We start from the raw sequence: 15,819 nt of genomic DNA on the forward strand, positions 1-15,819 counted from the left end.
AAATCTATAAACTCAAGTGAGTGGTACTCTCCACCACGATCCGTGCGAAATGACCTTTATTTGATTTCCTCCATCCTTTTCAACAAGTGCTTTGAAGTTCTTGAAAGCTGCAAAAGCTTCAGATTTTTCTTGTAAAAAATACACCCAAATCTTCCGGCTAAAATCATCGATGAAGGTAATGATATACCGTTTACCTCCATTGGAAATTGGAGATATTGGTCCACAAATATTTGAATGAACCAACGCCAACAGACTTTTTGCTCTCCACGATTTTCTTTGTGGAAATTGAGCACGATGTTGCTTGCTAACAACACAATCTTCACAAATTTCCAAAAAAGCAAAGATTTGAGGAAGACCCTCCACCATCTCTTTTTTATATAGTGTTCGCAACCCACCGAAATTAAGATGCCCATAGCGAAAATGCCATAACCAAACTTCCTCCTTCAATCTTGCAGAGAAACATGAATTTGTAGTGTTGTGGAGATACAATGGTAACATCCGATTGCCCGTCATTTTGACTTCGGCAATTAAATCCAACTTCTCATCTTGGATTCTACAAATCCCACCTTTAATAAAGATTTCATATCCCTTCTCTTGCAGTTGACCAGCACTTAACAGATTAGTCTTCAATTCAGGGACATACAATACATTTGAGATAGTTTGTACTGAAGTCCCTTTTGAATGAATTGCCACTGTTCCTTTCCCCATCACCGACATAATGGAATTATCACCATACTTTACGGTGTTGTTGTACGTTTCATCTAGATCAAAAAACATTTTCTTGTCTTCACACATGTGATTGCTACAACCAGTGTCGAGATACCACATGTTTGGTTGAATTTCTTCATTCTCATGGCACACCATCAAAAGAGATACTTCTTCTTCTTTTTCAACAAAGTTAGTTTTTTCAATTATTTGTTTATTCAAATTAGGTCAATATTCAGATTTGTAATGCCCATACCTATGGCATCTAAAACACTCTACTTTGGATTTGTCTGCTGACCTTAGCCTAAAACCAGTTGAATGTCGTCCTCCACGACCTTTTCCTCTCCCTTGGAAATCACGATAGAAATAGCTTGCAGACTTTTGATCAAAGCTGAAGCTGCTGCGATCGTTGTTCTCCCTTTCTCCGCCTCTTCCTTTGTTCACCCTTGCTGCTGATGAAGAATGATCTCTAGTTGAGACCTTCAAAGCTTGCTCTTCCGTCTCTTGTTGTAGGAGTTTTTGTTCATGAATTAACAAGGATCCTTGCAACTCATCAATGGAAAGTTCTTCAATGTCCTTTGCTTCTTCTATGGAACAAACAATAAAGTTGAACTTTGCTGTCAAAGATCGAAGAATCTTTTCAATGATGATGACATCCTCCGTCTTGTCGCCATGAATCCACATCTTATTAACTATTGCCATTGTCCGAGAGAAGAAATATGTGATTGTCTCTCCTGACTTCATTCGTAGCATTTCAAACTCCGAATGAAGCGTTTGAAGCTGCTACCTCTTTGCTCTTGCTGAGCCTTGATACTTTTTCTTCATGGAATCCCATATTTCCTTGGAGGTATCCTTGCAAAGAATTGTCTCCAAAATGAATCTGTCAATTGCTTGGAAAACTTAGTTTTTGGCCTTGAGATCCTTCAATTTTAATGCATCCAAAGCCGCTCTTTGCGCTGCCGTTAACACAACTCCTTCATCAAGTTCGGCAACTCTCGAAGAAACATCCCAATACTCCTTGGACTTGAGAAAATTCTCCATGAGCATGCTCCAATGATCATAGTGACCATCAAAGTGTGGAATAGCAGGTTGTATAAATGCTTCTAAGGCCATTACTACTGCTGCAAAACAGAACCACCACAAAAGCAACCTGCTGCTGCTACAAACGAAAATAACCTGCTGCAATACTCTCCTTTGACTACTGCAAACGAAAGTACTTGCTGCAATAAAACTCTCTTTTGGTTCTCACATTTTTCCAGCACTCAAACACACTTTTCTTCTTACCCTCTAATACCAATGTTAAAAAAACAGAGGAGATGCATATATGTAGATATGCACAAGAGCAGCGTTAAAAATAGAGGAGAATAGAGGAGATACTGATATACACAAAAAACAGAGGAACCGTCTACAGAATCACCCACGTAAAAAACTTACGCCATAGCCTTTATATAGGCTTTACAAAAACAAATAACCACCACAGCTCACTAACTTCACACGTACAACAACCAATCCACATAATAGAAGTGCTTAATAGACTATTAACACATAAAAAACAAACTAGAAACATTGACTCGTTCAACAAATATTCATGCGTGTTCGAGTCGATGACGTTTTTCTTCGCGCCGAAAAATGGGATTGTGATTACTGGAATGGGTGTCCAACAGTGGTCATTGTCGGTCGGAACGAATGACCGGTGCCAAATGGTAGCTTGGCGACCTTCCAAACATCGGTGAGGGTTCGCCGCGGTGTTGTTTTTAGTTCGGTGAGGATGGCGCAAATTGAGGAAGAAGCTTCGGGGGAGAAGAAGAATGCCAAAGGGAAATAAAAAGAACAAGGAAAAAGAAAAACCAGAAAAAAATAATAATAGAGAAAAGAAGGCAAAAATGACTTCGGGAAGGAGGAGTCGTGGAAGGGGAAGGTGCAGGGAAGGGATGAAGTTAAAAAAAAAAAAAAAAGAAAAAAAGGGATAAAGAATAAAAAAGGAAAAAAAAAAACAAAAACAAAATAGAAAAAGAAAAATTACAGAAAAAGTGAAACACAAAAGGTGGCTTCGGGAAAGAGAAGCTGAAGAGAAGAGAAGTAGTAAAAAGACGAAATAGGGAAAATATAAAAAAAATTGATTAAAATATTAATATTAATATAAAAACGAAAAAAAGAAACAAAAAAGAGGTTTTAAGAAATTGGTTTTTTTTTTTTTTTTTTAAAGTTTTAATCCGGGTTTGTGTCAAGCCAACAGACTGGATTAAGTTTACCGGTCCAGACTTGTTTTTTTTTTTTTTCTGAATATAATAATATTAAAAATATATTAACAAGAACATTAAAAAAATTCAAAAAAATATTGAAAAGTCGAGTTTTTAATTAAAAAATTGATAAATAAAAAAATTGAAAAAATGTAAGGAAATTCAATTTTTCTTTCGAAAAGTTCTACAAAAGATTTTCTGAGTTTTTTTTTTCTAAAAATAAAAATAAAATTTTCTTAACTATAGAGTTGTGTTAAAAATTAACTAAGCCTTTAGGGCTTTACCTTAGGTTTCAACCGTCCTTAGGACAATTGTCTTTGAGTGCACAATATTGACACGTGGAGTTTGGCTTCTCTTTAGTTTAGTTAGGATTAGCATTTGTCTTCTCTATAGTATTAATTCTTTACTTTCCCATGCAATTTATTTAACATTTTTCTTGGTTGCTTATTGTTATTTTAATGATTGCATACCCGCATGATCACCTTACATATTAATGGATAGGTGTAAAATCAATCCAAACTATTTTACAAAGAAAATTTCTTTTAAAATGAACAAGATTAGATACCGAAAGAGCATTAATTGGTTAATTAGTGTAATCAAGTTTTCGATCCTAGATTTTCTAATTGCATATGAAGTGGGGTATACTACCATGCCTCACTTAGTTTCTAGCTGACCTCAATAGGTTAATGGCGACTCATTTTGCAAAATTCTTAAAAAATACCCAAACGTTACGCAGGGTATGGGCTTGGGAGAACCCGCGCCTAATCATGGGCCTTAGGTCGTGACAAGGAGTAATTTTAGTTCATGCAATGAAAAGGCTAAAGAACTTTTTTCTAGAAGCGAGTGGGTATATTTGTCATTTAGCACCACCAAATATCTTCTTTAAAAATATGCATGCCAATAGGTTTCCATTGTTGATACTTAAATTTTGCCAATCTGTTTAATCATTTATTAATTGCACTAAAAATTGTGGATTAATTTTTAATTCCTAAAAAAAGTTCATTAAATTGAGTAGCATATACATTTTAGGATCATTTGCATTACTAGTAATAGGGTTTACTAAAATTTATACTAAAAAAACTATAAAAAAAAAAGGAGATATGTGAAACCGGGCTTGAGGGCTGGATTGGCCCAACCACCTCCTTTTTCTCTCTTGCCTGTGCCCGGCCCAGCACTTCCCTTTTCCCTTTTCAGCGTTGCCCGTTCCTTTTTCCCTCTTCTTCTTCACGCTCGCGACAGAAAAGCGCAAGGACGGTACGCGGGGCAGAGAAAACAGGACAGGGGGCAGAGCGTCGATCAGGAGTTGGTAGTCCGGGCGAGGCCGGCAGCAGCAGCTGGCACGACAGGAGGAGGCATGTGCGCCGAAGCTTAAAAGCGAGAGAGGAGCGAGCTGTGGTTTTTTTGGGAGGTTCGTAGAGAAATCGGTGGAGAGAGAAACCGTGAGAGAGAGAGAGAGAGAGCGACTGAGGAGAGCGAGAGAGTTCCTCAGTCGCGCGGCGACGCCTGAGTCCCGTTCGACGACCCCTGGCCACTATCGTCGTCCCGACCTCGCCTTCTGGGTACCCACATCTCCATTGAGTGTCTTTTCTGTCCGAACTTCCCTCGCCCCAGAATATCGACTCGGGGACATCACAAGGCGGTCGGCCGTAACTCGAGCGTCTTGAGCTCGCCCTATAACCGCCGTCTCTGAGCCGGGTAGGGATCTTCGCAATTAAACACTCTGTTCCGACGGACATCTTTGGCCCCCATTCGGTTCTCGTTGAAGTCGACATCCGCAGCTGCAGAGATCTGCCTTTCCCGACGAGAGCTCGATCCAGAGCTAGGGTTTCAGGAGTCAAAGCAGAGTCAGCCTGAATGGATTCGGCGAGGCCAGCTACCATAGCTCCGCTACCATAGCTCTGGTGAAGTCGCGACACACACCAGCCACCGCTTTCCTCTGTCTGGTGGTTTCCATCTTTCAGGTACGATAGCTGGAGCTTTGCTCTGTTTTCTCCATCTCATATAACTCCTTGTGCTGGGCAAGGGCGTTCAACACAATCGTTGGCGGGTCTGGTATCCGGCCTCGGAAGATTCATGCGACGAAAATGCTGAAGGAAGAATTTTTTTAATAGAAGCGAGTTGGTATTTCTATTATTTAGAGCCGCGCCCTATGTCTTCTTTGAAATATGCATATCGGGACACTCGGGATGCTTAGGACCCTGCATGATGGGGCATTCACGATGCTGGTCTTTGGGATCATCCCTCCCAAAATCAAAATCCACAGACGCCTCCTCCCGTTCCGGCGATCAGATCACATTCTCGTGCAGTCCTTTCATCACTGTCCCATAGGTTTTATCATGTAGAATCCGACTGGTCGATTTCTCTCACAAAATGCCTTCCGTCCTCTCGATCAATTTCCTTTTCTCGTTCGAGAACATTCTCGCTCAGTCGATTTCACCTATAACCAGCACGGAGGCTCGGGTGGAGGAGGAGGATGGGAAGGTGCAAGTGACTAGGTCGATGAGAAAGAAACCGGTATTCCTCGTGTTGAAAGATACCGCCTTCTCAATTTAGTGCATCGTCATGGTGACAGTGGCTAATGGGCCTTTGTCGGTGAAGAGATGGTACAGTTTGCCTCCCCTTATCTCCGGAATCTCTGCTTGTCGTAATGCGCCTCCTCACCGTTCTTGCCGCCCCGTCAGGAATGCTTTCTAGCAGAGCTGGAGATTCAGGTTCGCAAGATATTTTGCATCAGCGGGAGGTTCCCATCTCTCCCCTACATCTCTCCCCTATATCAGGAGGTTCCCATCTGATCATCGCTTCGGACGGTGAGAATGTTGGGGATAGATGGAACCTCCCACTGATGCAAAATATCTTGTGTTGGAAGCATTCCTGACCCGGCAGGGATAGTGAGGAGGCCATTTACAACGATCAGAGATTCCGGAGACGAGAAAGAGGCAAACTGCACATCTCTTTACTAATATAGGCCTCATTTGCTGCCGTCGCTGTGACATGCACTGAATCGAGAGGGCGGTATTGAGGAACACCAATTTCTTTCCCATCAATCTAGTCACTTGCATCCGCCCTCGCACGAGGACTATTTGCCCCTGCATCTCGGGGAAAGAGCACCCACCTTCGAGTAATCCAAATCAATCTCTTCCATCGCCAGTAACTTCGAAAGCAGGAAATCCCGATAGTTCCCATAGGTCCCATCCTCCACCAGAGCCTCCATGGTGGTTAGGGTTGCTTGAAGGGGGAATCGATGGATTGGGTGGCATTGATAGCGCGAGAATGTTCCGGAACTGGGGAATTGATCGAGGTAACGGGAGGCATTTTGTGAGAGAAATCAATTGCGACTGCGCGATAATACACTTTGATCGCAAGGATGGGAGGAGGAGGCGCTTTGATCGCCGGAGTGCGCATAGGTGTCTAGGGTTTTTTATTATTGAAGAGATGGTCGAAAAGGGCACCATCGGCAGCCAATCATGATACAGTGCGCGGCGCTCGATAACAATTCTTTCCTATCGCATTTCACTTTCAGAAAAAGTGAATCTCCAGCAGTCAGACCAACCATCCTACATGGAAAAGGGGAGGTGGGGTTCGAATCCCCAAGTCAAGCGATAATGCACATAAACACAGGCAATGTTTTACCAAAAAAACCAACTCATGGGCAGTGACTTTTAATTGCAGTACTTGAGAAAGACCTTGCTGCTTACATATCAAGAAGGCATTCAGATGCTCAAGGTGAGGAGATATTTTTCAGCAGCTCTTATGATTGCCTTGCTTAGATTCTAAAAGGAGAACGGACAGAGTGGCAAGATATAGGTTCGCTGGCCCTTGTGCACACATGAATAGAGAAGGATGCGTGTAATTTGGGCAGCAATTCCATGGGACGAGAGCTGTAGATTCTAAAAGGAGAACGGATTTTTCCTTCGTTGCTGTTTTGGTCAAATAGATTGGGATAGCTTAGTATCATCAGCCACTCGTTTCCTTGATGTCTGCGGGTCCATCCCCACAATCATATTCATCTCTGTAGTCCTTGATGTTTATAAAGGGGCCCGATACCTTGAGCCTATTTTCTCGGGCAGATATTCCATTTGGAAGTCCATTTGGAGCGGCAAGAGAAATATCTAGTTCTTTTACTCTGAGGTTTTGGTTTTTATAGGCGGTTTTTCTAGATGAAGGACCCGAATTGCGTTGAAGATAAAAACAAACCTCGAGATGATTCTTAAGTTATTAATCATTTTGGTAATCGAGATGATCAAACATTGTTGTAACTGCAGTTTTCACCAAACAAAAGTTTCTCTTAAATGGACTGGGAAAATACTATTCACTATGCACTCAACTACTTTGATCGGATGCACCTTTGGTCAAATCCCCTTCTTTAAACGAGCTTTCCAAATGTCTAAGCATTCCCAAACTCTCCCTTATTCCCTAGCCCGGAGCATCCTGGTTAATGAATAAATTGGCCGTGAACCTACATGCTTGCATATGCTCTAAATTTTTCCCGTGCTTCTCTGACATTGCTATGCTTGTACAGGATGCTGGCATCGATATTTATCCTCTCGAAGACTTGAACATGGAAGAAGAGATGAATTTGGGTCAGCTGGTTCGAGAAAAGTAATAAGTTAAAATAATCTTTGATGTGCCTTAAGTTCTGAGTTAGGCTTTTGATTGTTATTCAATTATTTTCCGCAATGATTAACCTACCAAGCTTTCTCTTATTCTTAGGTATGGCACCGAGTTTTATATACTTCACCGTCATCCTTGGTTAATAAGCCACTCCACACCATGCCATGCTATGATGATCCTGCCTACAGTAATTCATTCCATGCTTATATTAGAGGTGAAGTTTTGGACCATTCTTTACCTTCAGCAAATTTTCTCTACTTGATGGTCTGGAAATATGCCCCTGTAATGTTTTATATTTGGGTTTACGGTTGGTTTGGATCGTTTTAAATCTGTGTTCAAATTGTTCAAAAAGAAACATAGGGAGGGAATCGGATGGCAGAGGATTTTAATCTTAGGACAAGTGCGTGTCCCATCGATTCTTTTATTCTGCGAAGTCTTGTCGAGAGACGTGTTCGCTAACTCCCACGTAGTTTAGAACTTCCATGTATTCTGAGGCTTCTCCTTTCTCCTTTGCATGGCCTCTCTCATAAAGTTGCATCCTGAGGCCATTTACACCCAGTGAATCTCACGCGTATTGTGCGATGGATGCTTGAGAGTTGCCCAAATGAATCCAACAATTCTTGCATTAAACCCATATTGATATGCCAACTTCTGATTTGTATTACACTCTTTCAGGCAAGAGGATCATATCAGGAGCTCAGCGTATCGATAATTTTGAAATGCTCATTGCGCGTGCGCAGATATGTGGAATTGACATGGGGGCCAATCGAGAATACTTTGATGTTTTCAGGTAATCCAGTTTGGTCATCTTTGTTCTCCTAAAAACGCTCGGTTTCTTCTGTTATTATCATTGAAATCGATGCGTGAGCTAATCACAGCCTTGATGATCCAAACTCGGGACGTTGTAATGGTGATTTCGTGCGGGGCTGCTGCGCCGCCACATGGGGGCTTCCGAGCGGCACTGGAGGATGTAGTTATGAGCTTCTTGGGTATCGATGAAGACACCTATGTAAAAGCAACAAGTATAGCCCCTTGAAAAGCAACAAGACCGCAGCAGTGAACTATTTTTTTTTTTGGGTCGAGCATCATCAGTGAACTTTGCTTTCCTCCCTCTTTCGCTCTTATATATATAAATTATGTGCCAGACGATGTATAGTGAGCATTCCCCTACCTATTTCGATCGCCAATTTCATGACTTCGTGTTAGTCTCTCTTGTCCTTATATTGCTATTTTTTCTTATTTGAACGTTTTTGTTGGTTACCCACACTTAATATTTTTATGGACACTGAAAGAGATCGAGAGAGTTCACGAATTGGGTAACGTGCTGTCCTAAAACAGAAGACTCGTAGGTTGCTTCTATGCAGTGAGATACGCGCGGGTTCAATTCAGTTCTCACTTACGTTCACGAAAAGCATAGATGGGATGAATTGAAGAGTGACCGTTCTGACCTCTATCATTCGGCTGTAAAGTCTTCGTAGGGAAAACACGGGCTTGCAAATTAGAAAAAGCATTTGTGTGTGGAACTTCCATGAAGCATTGGGGAATGATGTCGGCAAACGTATTGAGTGCCCGGATGCCGTCGTTTACTCTCGAGTACATAAACAGCATTACCGAAGCATTTGCCCCGACTTGCGAATAACAGCTCTAGATATCTGGGTGAGTCGAAGAGGGACAAAGCTAGTCTCAAATCCACAGAGCATTTATGTTGAGTTGTCTGTATGTAGCACCAATCACGATGACCTCAGCTCCATAAATCTGGGAACTCGTTGTTTGGCGGTGATCTCGGAATTGGTCACGATGCTTTTGTTTTCCCCAAGAAAAGCCCTGCAACATTGCTGTTATGGGGCCAGCCAACCACTATCGCGAGACTAATTCCTGCTTTTTACAATTCTCATAAGTCGATCTAATGCACAATCAACTTCCGAAAGAAAGGTCAGGTTGGTGCATCGTAAGGGAAGGTAATGTTTTCTTTGATGACGCAGGTGGATTACATTCGAAGTTGATAGAGTCGATGGATTTTCTCGCTCCCGATAGTAATTGATTTTAGTGGCCAATTAGCCTATGATCGGCTTTGAACGGTTTTATCTTTCAAATTCACAGCCATAGGACTCCCCTAAGTCAAAAGTTAAGTACACACCTTATTTCTTTGGCCAGTCAAGTCATATTAATGCATGGCCTTTTTTAATTTTCTTTTTATAATTGTAATCTACGACGCGTCGACACATTGAAAGGTTAACTTGCCCCATATACCTAGCAGTCCATCTTTTGGATTTTCCCCAAGATGGATCATCCTTGAGCTGTAAACTTCCCGCGTATAATTAGAGTACCCTTAGGTTCCTCATTACTGCAAGGAGACTGTCTATCTATTTAGCATATGATAAAGACACTCGTGCGAGCACATTGAAAAAGCACAGAAGGAACCATCGTCTTCCATAATGAAAGCTGAAAGTCAATCTTAGAAATTCATTTTGAGCCTCTCAGAGATAAGACCTAAAGTATATTGAGATCATCTTGTCATATGAATCGCTAACCACTCTGATAACTGTGACGGTAAAGCAGCAAGACATATCTAGGACAAGAGACAAAAAGACAGCAAGCACGTGATGCTAAGATCCACTATGCTAAGGCTGTAGATTACGCGATAACTCCCCTAAACAGTCTATTATGTACAAACAGTACAAGATGAGCACACTTCTGAGAATCACTGTATCCACCTTAATCAAGATGTACATGTAAAGAGTTGAGGAAGTTACTAGCCCAATGGAATTTAAATATTCAGAGTGTGATAGGAAATGCTACTGCTGAACAAATCAGGCAAAGTTCTGCACATAGGAGAACAAGAAGAAGGCCGGTTAAATTCAAGAGAACGAGGAAGTATTTCCCTTGTAAGTATCTATTATTTTGCAGTAAAACATGGCAGAAGCAGTTCACACGCCTAAAGAATCAACTATGCTAGTTATATTACGAGAGGAGATGAAATCAGAATCAACACATTGGTATTCAAGGAAAGGAGAAAGTGATTGAAGTCAATCTCCCAGCAGTTTGCGTAGTTCCCAATAATCATCCAAAAAACAGGGGTAAAGAGACTTTTCCTAATGTGCAATATCCAACCTTCGCACTCTTATGACTTCTAACGGGACCCATTGCCCCTAATGTGGATCCTTGGAAGCGCCTTCTCAAAAGCACTCAGGCAATTTTAGTGTGTTAGAGCACGATAAGAAGATCACCGCAGATTCGCAGCAGTCCACCCCAAAAAAAGAAAAAAAAAAAAAGGATAAGATTTCTTCACAAGATAAGCTTACTGTTGCGAGCTAGCAGTAGAAATTGCTTTCACTGGTCGAAACAAACAATCGTCATCATGGCAGGCTTGCATTCCTCTCTCAACGTCTAACAACACCGAACAATGGCAACAGCAGCAACGTGCTAACCTCCCTTCTAGAACTTCTTTTCAACACTTCCAACATTATCAACAAAATGCACGGACCATACGATGGCGAAACAGTCACAAAATCGCGACGAGAATACATTCCATTGCCATCGAGGAAAACGGGTCGGATCAATTCAGGGCTTTCGACCAACTTTCGGCGCATCAATAGTAAATGGGCAAGTTCTTCAGTGAGCCTTTCTTCTCTGGGGCTGCTTCTCAGTAGCCAATCTGTACATCCAGTAATAGTATACCTTAGGGACGAACAATTCAGGGGCTAAAGCATCAACAACACTTGAACGTCGAATGTCGAAATACGAAAGCAAAAAGACCCCAATAGAAAATTGAAAGGAAGGAACGATGTGGTGGTGGAGAGAGGTACCAGAGCGAAGACGTGAGCGGCCATAAGGAGCACCACCAAGTACGGCGCTGCTGCGTCCATGATCCACGGCCTCGACGGCGTTTGCTGGTTTGCCATCGGAAGCGGGCGATGCTCCGGCGAATCGGAAGCTCCGGAATTCGGTCTAGGGTTTCCCACGAATCTCCGGCGGCTTCGCCGGCCGAGGGATTGGCGATCCGGCGAAGGGAGAGGACTGGGTCGTCGGGATCTTCTCCTCGGCGGGTAGAACGATATTCGAGCTCGACAGCTGGCGAGTCGTGGGCGTGTTGTACCCGATGGAGCATCAGCTCCTCTATTTTTAAATTTATTATTTATTATATTATGCTCCTTTTTTTTTTATGATAATTATCCGAATGGTCCCGAATTTTCATTAAATATAAAATGTGATCTTGAACAATTAATTTATTCAATATGATTGATAAACTTTATCTTGACATATTATATTTCATTTATTCAATTTTTTATTCAACGTGATTTTGAACTTTTGGTAAATATTTAATCAAGAGCTTAAACTTTATGAAAATATCTAATGTTGTTCTAGAATTTAAATTAATGGAATAATAATATTAGATTTTTTTTTTACAGTTTATGGACTAAATTAAATATATGTCAAAAGTTCATGAATCACATTAAATAAATTAATAATTCGAAGACTATGTTGCACATTGGGCTAAGGTGAAATAAATTAAAAATTCAAAAATCACATTACACATTTGACCATAATTGATAAATCATTTGTGTAATTTTCCCTTTTTTTTTTCTTAATTAGGCAAAGCGAAGCTTACCTTGACATATTTTCCAAATTTTCGGTCTTTATTTTTTATTTTTCGTTTGTGGACAAGTAGTGCTCTAAAACATTTTATTTAATTCCATTATTGATAATATTAGATAGGAATTTGGACAAATATTCTATGGAAAAGTTCTACTTATTTGAAAATTCATTTAACTACTGGGGAAATAGGAGTATTCGTTAACATTAACGCGGCAATACCACATCACAATCTATCTAAAAAGTTAGGTATCATCTTAGAATTTACTTGGAGATCATTAACTTTTACAGTAAGCTAGTCGGAAGCTCGGGCATTCTGGGGAGTGAAAACCCGCACATGCGTAGTATCAGGGTCAAACCCAATGGAGCTTATCCATTTGTATTTCGCATGAAGAGTAATTTTAGTTCATGCAACGAAAATATTAAAGAATTTTTTAATAAAAGCAAATTGGTATATTTGTCATTTAGCGCCGCCCTATATCTTCTTTGAAAATGTGCATTGCTACTAGCTAACCCATGATGCCCCTTTCAACCATCTCTCCCACAATCCCTAGACGTCTCCTGTTCCGACGATCAGAAGACATTCTTGCGCGAGCGCAATTGATTTCTCTCACAAAAATCCTAGATGCTTCCCCTTACCTTGATCAGTTCCCTCTTCCAAAACATTCTCTCACAATTGATTTCGCCCAATCTGTCGGTTCCTCCTTCAAGCAACCATGGAAGCTTAGGAGGAGGATGGGAAGGATTAGAGAAGTTACTAGCAATGGGAGAGCTCAATTTAGATTACTCGGAGGTGGGTGCTCTTTCCCTAGAGACGGAGCGGCAGATAGTACCTATGCGCAGGAGGGCACAACTGACTAGGTCAATGGGAAAGAAATTGGTGTTCCTCATGTTGAGGGATACCGCCTTCTCGATCTAGTGCATCTGAATGGGGCACTCTCAGCAAAGAGATAATGCAATTTGTCGCCTCATTGTCTCTCGAATCACTGGTTGTCGTAAATGGCCTCCTTAAGGACACTTCCCAGTTGAATCTGGAGATTCAGGTTCGAAAGGTATTTTGCATCAACAGGTTCTCGCCCATCCCCTACATTCTCAAGGATGCCACTCAGAGCGACCATCAGATTGACTCGGTCTCTCCCTCTCTTGATAGTGATTTCATCTAGGGTTAGGGTATCCTGTTAATATTTCATGCTTACAATATTTGCAGGTCCTTGGTGTCCATCCCAAGAAGACATTCAACTCGGAGTATTTGTAAGGTGAGCTTCCCCGTATTTCTCGTCCCCTATGCCTAGATCAACAACTAGTCCACGGAAGCAAGGTGAACAACAGTAAATTAGTTGATATGTCAGGAGGATTATTCTTGTTAATAATCATTTAGATGATGAATATTGATAGAAAATATTTGGATTTGTTCATTTTTTATTTTTATCTTAGAAATAAAGCTGATACAAAAAGTGATACTACTAGGCATAAGATCACTAATCAAGTAACACGTGTTTGTTGTATGTTTGTCTTAAGTACTATGATTCCACATTGTGCAGGTGTTTAGGGAAATTTTGTTGTCGCTTTATTGAAATACATCCACTGAAATTTATGGTTGGAACGAATCAAGGTCTACTGCTTTTAAGCTGAATTATCATAGGATGGAGGCATACCTGGCTCAATCTCCACTATTTCGTAAGTCCATGTCTATCTATACTGATTTTAAGTATGCCTTTTTGGTCAACAGTGCTTTTAGGGTTGAACCTTTTAATACATTACACTTGACTGAGTTTACTATACTTAGCATTTGAAATGGAAATAATGAAACAATATCCTGAGATGGGTTTGACATTTTTGCATTAATCTCGTGCTTCGCCTTAGTTTAGTGAATCATTTTTGTTTGTGCAGATAATTGATATAGTTGACGAATTATTCGTCAATATTTGATTCTTTGAAAGAGACATGGGAGAAAATCTCAATAATATATGGTATCCTATTGTGCCATTGAAGGTTATGATAGGATCTATTTTCTTTTTTCCTTTTTTTTTGTTGTAATCCAAAAATGTAAAATGCAATGCTATAAAAAGAAAAATCTTGTGATTGACATTTCAACAAGGGCTTCAAATGCTCAAGATGATGATGGATTATCAGTTATTGCTTTTTGGATGAGTGCTTTGGAAGTTGCTTGCCTAGTTCTGAAACAACATGTCTTCCTAAATTTTTCCCTTTGCTCCAAATCAAGATGCCAACACTAAAATTGATCCTATGAGGACCTGACCACTGACGCTGCGCCGAGAGAGAATTCGATTGACTAGTTCTCCAAGATAACATGTTAAATAACTACCCGAAGTACTATGTTCGTTTTTTTATTTATTTATTGTTATTGCCATTTTTTTGGGTATGATTAACTTAAGTTTGGCACTGGATATTTTGTACTTGATCGATTTCCTATTGCCAGTCGATCATATTGCACCATGGCTTGCTCGGATGATCCAAAGTTTAGCAACTCATTTGATGTATTTTTCAGAGGTCAAGTCGCATGCCCTTTACCAACAACCAATAAATCTCATACCATCTTTAGTTGCAAACTTTTTGATTTGTATTATTCCATTTTAGGCGAGGAGATAATGTTCGGAGCTATATAATCCTCAACTTCTTGCGGAGCGTGCAAAGACAACTCGTATTGACTTGAAGACTATTGAGTGACTCAATAGTCTTCAAGTTCATACGAGCTGTCTTCGCATGCTCTGCAAGAAGACGATGATTATATATATGCTCAGCTCTAGATATAATCTTCTCACCTAAAATGAAATAATACAAATGGATACTAGATTCACTGGGTTTGTTGGTAAAGACCACGCAACTTCACCCCTCAAAAATACATTCAACGAATTGCTAAAGTTTGGACAATTTGGGCAAGCTATGGTGGAATATGATTGAGTGGTAGTAGGAAATCGATCATGCACAAAAAAGTTAGTGCCAAACCTAAGAATAAAAGAAAGCTCGATAAGTTAATCGTACCCAAAAAATAACAATAACCATAGAAAAACTAACTAAAATAGTTCTTCGGGCAGTTATTTAACATATTATTTTTCGAGAACCAACCAATTTAGTTCTCTCTCGGTGTCAATGGTCAGGTCCCCATGGGATCAATTTCAATACCGGCATATTGATTTGGAGTAGAAGGAAAAAATTTAGGAAGGCATATTGTTTTAGAGCCAGGCGAGCAACTTCAAGAGCACTCACTATTACCAAGAGAATCCATCCTCATCTTGAGCATTTGAAGCCATTATTGAAATGTCAATTGCAAGGTTTCTTTTTCTAGTACTGCATTTAAAAGTAGGCTATATTTTTGCATTTAGGATATCATTGAGATCCTTCTCGCACGTCTCGGATCGAATATTTTGACGAATAATTCGTCAACGATATCAATTATCTATGCACAAACAAATGGTTCACTAAACTAAACCGAAGCACAAGATTAATGCAAAAAATGCCCAATCCACCTTAGAATACTACTTCATTATTTCCATTTTAGCACTAATTATAGTAAACTTAGTCGAGTGCCTTAATGTCTCAGGTTCAGCCCTAGAAACACTGCTAACTAGAAAGACACGCTTAAAATAAGTAGAGATAACTATGGACTTATGGAACCATAGAGATTGAGCCAAGTATGCTTTCATCCCAT

General features: G+C 40.4%; 1 protein-coding gene and 1 long non-coding RNA gene across 5 annotated transcripts; one reads left to right on the forward strand and one right to left on the reverse strand.

Annotated features, from left to right (window-relative positions):
• Nucleotides 1–4,189: 4,189 nt before the first annotated feature.
• On the forward strand, nt 4,190–8,761 carry LOC120291499 (aspartate--tRNA ligase 2, cytoplasmic-like). Of its 4 annotated transcripts, none has more exons than XM_039308951.1 (5): nt 4,190–4,906; nt 7,465–7,544; nt 7,656–7,770; nt 8,232–8,346; nt 8,435–8,761. In XM_039308951.1, exons 2-5 carry the CDS (start codon nt 7,504–7,506, stop codon nt 8,590–8,592), a joined length of 429 nt encoding a protein of 142 aa, XP_039164885.1. In that variant the 5' UTR covers nt 4,190–4,906; nt 7,465–7,503; the 3' UTR covers nt 8,593–8,761. The 4 variants fall into 4 exon arrangements, with proteins under 4 accessions (XP_039164885.1, XP_039164883.1, XP_039164882.1 ...); XM_039308949.1 differs by lacking the exon at nt 4,190–4,906 and adding an exon at nt 6,428–6,668; XM_039308948.1 differs by lacking the exon at nt 4,190–4,906 and having other exon boundaries at nt 6,903–7,544.
• A 1,647-nt stretch (nt 8,762–10,408) lies between these two features.
• On the reverse strand, nt 10,409–15,448 carry LOC104438397. The gene is made up of 2 exons (XR_724636.3): nt 11,363–15,448; nt 10,409–11,211 (listed from the first exon to the last, which is right to left on the reverse strand). It is a non-coding gene; the product is annotated as an uncharacterized LOC104438397 (long non-coding RNA).
• Nucleotides 15,449–15,819: the final 371 nt, after the last annotated feature.

Source organism: Eucalyptus grandis, chromosome 3 (assembly GCF_016545825.1).
Source record: "Eucalyptus grandis isolate ANBG69807.140 chromosome 3, ASM1654582v1, whole genome shotgun sequence".
In the NCBI taxonomy this organism is placed as follows: domain Eukaryota; kingdom Viridiplantae; phylum Streptophyta; class Magnoliopsida; order Myrtales; family Myrtaceae; genus Eucalyptus; species Eucalyptus grandis.

Excerpts from the sequence above, each read along its gene's own strand:
- LOC120291499 (XM_039308948.1), top strand. The coding sequence starts at position 7,381 with ATGAATAAATTGGCCGTGAACCTACATGCTTGCATATGCTCTAAATTT. Across the intron at positions 7,771-8,231 it reads ATTCCATGCTTATATTAGAG|GCAAGAGGATCATATCAGGA; the intron begins GTGAAGTTTTGG and ends ACACTCTTTCAG. Across the intron at positions 8,347-8,434 it reads GAATACTTTGATGTTTTCAG|CCTTGATGATCCAAACTCGG; the intron begins GTAATCCAGTTT and ends AGCTAATCACAG.